Genomic DNA, 9,083 nt, shown 5'->3' with positions numbered 1-9,083 from the left:
AAAAAAAAAAAAAAAAAAGTACAAACCTCCTGTGTAAACATATGTATCTATTTAATACCAGTTCGGTTGGCACTAATACACTTCCCGATGCCAGTAAAATCAATATAAACTAGGGTAAAATCAATATAAAGTGTCTACACAGATGTTTGTACTGGCTTAAGTGATTTGATTTTAATATCACACCTTTAGTTAAACTGGTGCAATTTTATGTGTAGCCCTTATCTGTCTTCAGACCTTATTAGTTGGGGATCTTAAAACAGGCAGGCCTGGAAACTTAAGTTATTACTTTGTGCGTGTATAAATAAATAAATAAAGCCTGTGTATATTGGGGAAGGAAGTGTGTGTCTATATATATATATATATATATATATATATATATAGACACACACATCCTCCCCCAATATACACAGGCTTTATTTATTTATTTATACACGCACAAAGTAATAACTTAAGTTTCCAGGCCTGCCTGTTTTAAGATCCCCAACTAATAAGGTCTGAAGACAGATAAGGGCTACACATAAAATTGCACCAGTTTAACTAAAGGTGTGATATTAAAATCAAATCACTTAAGCCAGTACAAACATCTGTGTAGACACTTTATATTGATTTTACCCTAGTTTATATTGATTTTACTGGCATCGGGAAGTGTATTAGTGCCAACCGAACTGGTATTAAATAGATACATATGTTTACACAGGAGGTTTGTACTTTTTTTTTTTTTTTTTTAATCACACCCCTAGTTAAACTAGAGCAGCTTCTGTGTTTATACAAGGCTTTATGCCTTGATCCTGCAATACCCTACATGTTGCTAAAGGCTGAATCAGCACCACTGCCACTGAGGCACAAATAAGGTAAATTGGCAGGCAAAGTCCTCCACAATGAGCAGTAGTAAACATCAGGCATCACACTCAAGTCCGCAGATTAAAAGGACAGGGGGAGAGTGGAGACTAGGCATGTCCAAGGAGATGGGTTTAAGCCTGACTTTTATGCTAACGAGATGATTAAGTATCTGTTCCCCTCTTAGGTTTTGCACCTATTAAGCTGAAAACCTGGCAGTGGAACAGAAGTGCTATCATTAAGGCAGCTCTGGGTTCTCCTGATTTCCTGCTTTGCTCATCACCTTTCATCCAGTACTTTATACATGCAGCATTGCATACCTTGCAGCCCTTGAGGGAGATGAAGGTGCTGTGAGGACTGAGTGAAAACTACTGCATTCTTTAACTTTCTCTGAAACAGTAATTTGTGTATCCCAATGGAAACAGACAGATTTTTGGGGGGTAATTAATTCAGTTTATTTTTAATTGAACTGTGACCACTCTAAATTCAGAAATACATTGAACGGGGAAAGATTAGGCAACATTGTGGTTTAATACCCTAGTATTTCACCTCTGGAGATGCAAGTTATGACCTGTAGTGACAGGAATTAAGTGAAAATCTCTTTGAAGGGCTTCTCCTAGTTCCCTGCATGTGTGCGCACATCATAAATACCACATAATTTGGCACCAATTTGATCTGACAGGCACTCCCTACTCATGAGGTGCCTAGGACTGAAAATAGTAATCGTTTGTAGGCCAAGATGAAGTTCATTGGCAGAACTGTGTGCGGAAGCTGGAGTAATGGAGCAAATTCCTTGTGCAGTTGCAAATTCCACTTGCAAAGGACATTGTTAGAAAAATGTCTCAAAAGTTATTTAACACACTGTACACTGCTTACTGTATACATAGTACTTCTAATGGCCTGTTAGAAGATTAAGGCCCAAATCCTTTAGAGATTTAAGCATGTGCCTATCTTAATGCATATGAGCAGTCCATTAGACTGCCAAATCAAAATTAAAAATGACTACTACTAATATACTTGCATTTCTAGTGCTTTCTAACAAACGGAAATTAATTGCCTCACACGTAACATGGATGGAGCCTCTCAATACCACAGTGAAATAAACATCTCAAAGATGGCGAGACTGAGGGAGCGGTTAAGTGACTCGCACAAGATCAGACACAGCAGAGTCAAGAATAGAACCCTGATCACATGCTATCAAATCCTATCTCCCAAATTCGTAAGTAGGCATACACAACAACCAAAAGTTTTCAGAGCTGCTACTGACTATGAGGTAACTACATAATTAAAGAGGGATTTTTAATATGTAATTATCAAAATTAAAACTGGTACTTAAAGAATGTTAGCTTCAAAACACTATTGCTTACTTTATTAAATGTAACTTTTCTTCCCAAATGGTAAAGATTATCTAAACAAAATGCACTCAAACACAAATACTGCCATGACCTAGAATTCTCAAATACATACCATTTTTTTCAGCAAAGGCAATGGCATCTTCTTTAGTAGAGAAAGCTAGAACCATGTTGGACAAAGGATCAGCACTGTAAGATGTAAAACATAAAATATTAATATATATTTGAAGTGTAACACTAAGCATTTTGTATACTAATGTTTGCACCTCATGGTTTAACTAATGCCACTTTATGTATACATTTTTAAAGACACCATAAAGAAAATGTATCATCCCCAAACAAACCTGAGTCCTTTTACTTTTAAGTTAGGATTTAATTTCAATATAAAAAGATTTTTCCCATGGGAAGACTTTTCTTTGTTTTTTCAAACAAACAATCTGTGTTAAACTTTTGGTTTTATTTTCAGAAACTGATATTTTAAAATTGTAACTATGTAAGTTCCTAAGCATATGCCAATGACATAAGCAACTAGTGCTCTATGACAACCTTTTAATTCTAAAACTGTTTGAAAAAGAAAGATGAATTTTGAGGGATTGAAAAGGTGAAAGATGTAAATACTGAACAATGTAAAGAGACAAGGAGCCTGTCTTTACTCTTTTTGCTTTGTGAATCTACATTATTGCAGAAGGGAAAGCAGGACTTCACAGCAAGTAAGCCAGAAATACTTAGAACAGTGGTTCCCAAACTTGTTCCGCCGCTTGTGCAGGGAAAGCCTCTGGAGGGCCGGGCCTGTTTGTTTACTTGCCACGTCCGCAGGTTTGTCCGATCGCGTCTCCCAGTGGCCGCGGTTCGCTGCTCCAGGCCAGTGGGAACACGGCCAGTGGGAGCCGTGATTGGCCGAACCCGTGGACGCAGCTGGTAAACAAACCGGCCCAGTCCGCCAGGGGCTTTCCCTGCACAAGCAGTGGAACAAGTTTGGGAACCGCTGACTTAGAGAATACCTGAGCAAACCTGGCATCTAGAACTGCCTGAAAATTGACAAAGTTATGTTTGTGATGACCTCCACATTCACAAGTCTTTCCAGAGCAGCATTTAAATGCAACGGAAGCCATCTCTACCCTAATAAAACAAGTCCAGAAGCCCTCTGAGCTAAACGAGTAGTGTTCAGAAGCCCAAACACATAAGCTAATTGTTACTTGTAGATCAATTGTCTTAGTCTCATTTCTGAAAGGCACAAAGTGGCAAAATGATTTTTGAAATGTGGGTCCAACCATAGTAAAAACTATGGGTCCACTTAGCAGCTATAAAAATTCCACCTAGAGCACTGAAAACAAAGGAGTAAAGCTATATGGTAATTGATTAACCTGAAAATTTAACAGCAATTCTAGGAAGAAATTTGGGGTAACACTACTGGAGCATAAAACCTAGTCTGGCGTCCTGCCGTTCTGAGACAGCAAGTGCTTAAGAAAGCGGGAGGTGGATCACTGAAAAAGCCAAAGGCTGAACAGCAAGAACTGCAATAGGGGTTTCTTCTTGGCTGTTCATCCTAGGAAGTCAAAAGGATGGACGAAGAGGAAAAGCAGTACAAAGGACGTGACACTCTTCAATAAAGAAGAAAGCCTCTGAATGGGGGGAGGGGGAAGGGGAAGAAAAAAATCTAGTTCCAGTGCAGAAAAGATGAAACATGTAATCTTATCCACTGGGCAAACTAATGTGCAGATGGGATCCACCATTGATCCAACATCTTACTCCTCAAAGAGGAAAGTGAAGAGGGGGAACAGACTATCCATCAGCCACCAAGATAAGGACATCTCATAAAAAGGCAATGAAGAGAATTAAAAAATGGAAACTAGTCCAAAGCATGACCACTAGTTATATTAAGGGACCACGTGATGAACCTTTGATCTTCGCTATCATCTTCTGTGAAAAAGAGATCCACCCTCTATTATGAAGTAGCAGTAAAATCCTGAGAGAGAGGAGTAAAATCCTGTCTGGGTTACAAAACCCTAAAGTTTGTTCAGTACCAAATATGGTGACAATTTTCCAGCAATCAGATACTATGGGGATGGAGGATATATAAAGCAGATTGCCTATTGATCTCTATGTTCACCAGGGAGTATCTCTGAAGAAGTTGTTCATCCTATATAAAGGTACAACTGTGTTCCCTCTTTCTGTAAGTTGGCTATTGCCAAAATTAGGATGCTGAAGGTCAGAGAGCAGATGTTAGAGGATAAATGAGAGGGCATGATATTGCCAACAGAGATCTCAGAAGCAAGTTATTTACTAATACACATTTCTAAATGGTCTATTACTATAGCATATGAGCGCTCTTAGTTATTTGCGTACAAGAAGTCACCTCTAATGGAAACACAGCTGTCCTCTATCTCCTCCATGGCAACTATTCCAGGGCATGGCATGGCATGGCAGGTCGCCATCACCAATACATCACGGAGGACTCTGGTATGAAAAGATGGGAACCACAGATTTGATGTTCAATGAAGAATACTTGCACTGATAGCCACTTTGCAAGAGCTATGTTGAAGAAAATAAAATCTTAGCTATTTCTTGCGTTGAACAGCTAGTTGGAAATAAGCTGTAAGTAGGCCAAAGAAAATTTACCCGATGTTTTTGTCTTGAACATTGGATTGAGTGTAAACACAACTGGGTCAAAGGTTTTATAAATTAGTTTATACCTATTAATCTTTGTATTGAACTCTGATAACTGAAGGTGTGATGCTACTAGATAGTTATGTACACAGAACAGCTACTCATAGAATCATAGAATATCAGGGTTGGAAGGGATCTCAGGAGGTCATCTAGTCCAACCCCCTGCTCAAAGCAGGACCAATTCCCAGACAGATTTTTGCCCCAAATCCCTAAATGGCCCCTTCAAGGATTGAACTCACAACCCTGGGTTTAGCAGGCCAATGCTCAAACCACTGAGCTATCCCACCTGAATAACTATTTCTAAATAATTCCATGTGGGCACACTTATTCCAAAATAAAATTGTCTTTTTTAAAATTAGCTCAATCTGGATTAAGGTAAACCAGAAAAAGGCGCACTGATTCCAGAATAGGAGAGTCCATACCTGGAGTTATTCAGACAATTATTCTGGAATCGCTATTCCGCTTTATATTCGCACCCCACCTTACTCTGGAATAACTATCATGTATAGACAAGACCTTGGTAACAACATTAATTCTTCTGGAGGATTATTTTGTAAATGTAAAAGTTGCCTTTTTGGCTGAAAATCAGGCAAAATTTCACCCAGGAAAAGAAATTGAAAAAAGCTGAAAAGTACGGGATTAGGATAGAAGTTCAAACTCAATCTTAACTAAAGCAGGGGTTACTGGATACTGCGACAGTATCATTAGATGTTTACAAATATAGATAGAAATAAAGAACATATTTTAACTGTTAGGTACTTGGTTGAGTGGGGGGGAGGGGGAGAGTAAAGGCGTGGACAGAGAGGGAAAATGGTGATCCACCGCCTCTTTCTTCTGAGCTACTTGTTTAAAAACATTTTGGTTATGATTTACCATTTGATGACAAAAAGAACAAGGAGTACTTGTGGCATCTTAGAGACTAAAATTTATTTGGGCATATACACAGAAAACATGAAAATATATATATCTTCCTACTGTATTTTCCACTGCATGAATCTGAAGAAGTGGGCTGTAGCCCACGAAAGCTTATGCCTAAATAAATTTGTTAGTCTCTAAGGTGCCACAAGTACTTCTCATTCTTTTTGCTGATACAGACTAACACGACTATCGCTCTGAAACATTTGATGACAGTTCAGTGGTTATGTACAGTATAGAAATCAGCCTAATCCTATTTTATTATTTTATTATTAGAGCATGATGCCCTTAAAAAAAAAAACTGGTTTAAGACTATTAGAGACCAACAGGTGAAAAACATGGAGTCTGAAGGGAGCTGTTTAAGATGGCAAATCATTAATAGACTACATTCATAGGCTTAACATTTCAAAATCATTTGTATTAAAATATGCTGGTTAGTAATCATTCTCTCCTTCTCCTACCAGCTAAGAGCTCACTTCTGAATTCAATATTTTTCCTGCTACACTGGGCATCAGGGAGCTGATATAGGTGTTGGTCGTATCAACTACTGTACAGGAAACGGAACATAGCAAAACAGACCTGAGCTCAGGGTTAATTTTCAAATAAAAATACATTTTAAAATAGACTATTTTAAAAATTATGCATATATTTTGTGATTGGATTTAGAATATTAAAGAGCTAAAACAATAAAGTTGAAATATTATAGATTGTTTAAGGTGTGTTTTTTTTAACCACATAGGACAAAGATAATTAAGGGTTTAGTTTCAGTCACTTTGGTACTAAGCTCTAATGTAAAATAAAATAATTGCTAGGGGAAATGTGGACTGTGCTCTTTCCAATGTTTCAAAAAAATTCTGGAATGGGTGAGATATTGAAACAAGTTTTGCTGACAATGTGTAAGTGCTAACTTTTCAGAATAGGTCTGTAGCAAATGATATTTCAGTGGCAATTTACAGTGATGTTAGGAGAAGTGTGCCAAATTCTGATAATTTATGAAATTTGCTACCACTGATTAAAGTGCCTATGAAATGCTATAAAAATTCTGCAGGATCAAAAACAGGGACAAGACTGTTTAGTAGGTGATACTCTACAGTTATCACTGCTGCAATTTTTATTTCATCAAGTCAACAAAATATCTTAAAGCATACCAAACCAAGCAATATACCATAATTTTGAAAAGTGGGTAAAGTGATGTAAATACTTATGAAGAAATATATTTAAAGACTGTTCATGAACTAGATACATTTATCTGAAGTTTGGCTAATTAAAAATGGACCATTCAGAGGGGTTTAGGACTAGATGTAATTAATGACAGTCAACTACAATGAGGCTTACAACTCGCTACTATATTGCATATGCAAACATAATCCTTGATTTTTGGGCCATACACTTAAATTAGGTGGAGAAGGAAATTGAAGATTTTTTCCAGCCTCTTCAAGCCTGCAGCAATGCAATCTAAATTTGTTTCTAAACCTATTTATGCTAATAGAGAGAGCAGCACGTGTACTGTTATGTTTAAAATTTCATCATGATCACCGTGACCCATCAACCATTTATTATAATTATGGTTAAACAAACATGGATTTACATATACAAAGGGCATTTCAAAATAAAGTCTGCGAAGATATGAGAGGAGAAATCATTTAAAAATCAGACTCACGTAGATGCCCAGCCCATTAAAGGATTTTCCCAGCGCTCTCTGGTATCAAATTCTAGCTTCCATTTCTTCGTGTTGTTGACACCGGCCTGCATAGCATTACGCGTTGGGACAAAAATCTGAACTTTTCTGGTTTTTATGTGCTCCTCTGGAACACCAGTTAAAGGAGTGATATCCTACAGAAAGAGAAAAAAAATGCAACTTGTTTAAAACTACTCTATTAAAGAAGCTAATATAAGTATCAATGTTCACTACCTCCCACACATTTTTTCTTTATTTTAAAAGGAATGTTCCTTTAACCTTTTTTAATTAAAAAAAAAAACAAAAAAACAAAAAAAAACCATGAAGGTATACCCTGTAAATTCATCTTTCCTCAAACAGCAGGCTCAGTTTGATGAGTTTCTGATATTATGATTCATTTTACTTAAAGATATATTCTGTTTGACATTTTTGATTGGGAAATTTCTCATTAAGGCTCATGCAGTGTTTGTTGTATTGATGTTTTGGGATTATATTTTTTGTTTATAAGGGGAAGAAGTCTGCAGGAACTTTATAATTTAAAAAGCAAAACTGTTTACAAGTTTTAGTGGAAAAGGTTAGTAGGAGAATGCTGTAGCTAATTAAGCTATTGTCTTGTAACCAGATTTAACTGTACTCAACAGTAAAGCACTAGATAAAGACCATGAGGACACTCAAAACTTTTAATAGGTAACAAAAATAAAATAGACAAAAAATAATCATCAAAGAATCAATCTATTCATGAGAGAGACACTGGTGAGAGTAATTTTTCTGGATATAACTGAAATGAACACACTTTAAAAACTAAACAGCAATTAAATATAACTAGCATGTCAATTCATCCTAGCACCGTGACACCTGCTGAACAGAGTAAAGTGGATCATCAAATTCTTCATCCAAAGCTGCTGAAAGAAGCCAGCTAACTCCTCATGACTTCAGATACTTTTAAGTTTAATGCCAATGGGAGCTTCTTGGACTGTCTCCTTGTCTCTCTCCAGGAACAAATGCTCATCTGGTGAAGGTCCAGAAATGTGCAGCTGAACTTCGGGCATATTGAACTAATCTTGCCAGTGGTGACAGGACTTGAATTGAGGAGGCAAACAAGTCATTTTGGGTTTAAGTCTTCAGCTACCAACTTCATAGGATTCTGTTCTGTGGCAAACTTAAAAGCTTTTGATGCTGTCACCAGATCCTCCCTAGAAATGAGGAATTTCATTTTTTGTTTCACTTCACAAAATAAACTTGGAAAGATCAGTTTGTCTGAACTAAATCAGGGAGTGAGAGTGAAATGTTTGTCCTGCATTTATAACTAAAACAGAACGAAAGAAAAACACAGGAAGTTTCCAACTTGTAAAATTTGAGCTCAGACTATACCTAAAGCAAACTGTCAAAATATTTTAACAACTTAATCATGAGTGTTTTCCTTAAGCCCAAGTAATGTTTATTTTGAATACCAGTCTAGCCATGATATTAAAAAACCACCACTAACAATTACTTAAATGTTGCAACACGTACACAAAACATACTTTAACAGACTGGCATTTCTAATTCTGCTAAAATCTGAAACTACAATTTAAAAAAGAAATACTTTGAAGTTTTTATTTGAGTTGGCAACAAATTTTGTGTTTAATCAACCA

The 9,083-nt window shown here is 36.7% G+C and overlaps 1 protein-coding gene across 2 annotated transcripts in view; it reads right to left on the bottom strand.

Annotated features, from left to right (window-relative positions):
- The window catches only part of NDUFS4 (NADH:ubiquinone oxidoreductase subunit S4), a 62,627-nt gene that overhangs the window by 2,364 nt on the left and 51,180 nt on the right, over positions 1-9,083 (bottom strand). For both annotated transcript variants that reach the window (XM_034774016.1, XM_034774017.1), the window contains 2 exons: positions 7,432-7,604; positions 2,305-2,378 (listed from right to left, as the gene is read on the bottom strand). In XM_034774016.1, the coding sequence (XP_034629907.1) occupies positions 2,305-2,378; positions 7,432-7,604 (247 nt within the window). The remainder of the gene's footprint in view (positions 1-2,304; positions 2,379-7,431; positions 7,605-9,083) is intronic.

Source organism: Trachemys scripta, chromosome 6, assembly GCF_013100865.1.
Source record: "Trachemys scripta elegans isolate TJP31775 chromosome 6, CAS_Tse_1.0, whole genome shotgun sequence".
NCBI classification, from domain to species: Eukaryota; Metazoa; Chordata; order Testudines; family Emydidae; genus Trachemys; species Trachemys scripta.
Note: the sequence above shows the minus strand (reverse complement) of the source record. Positions and strands in the feature narration are given on the sequence as shown.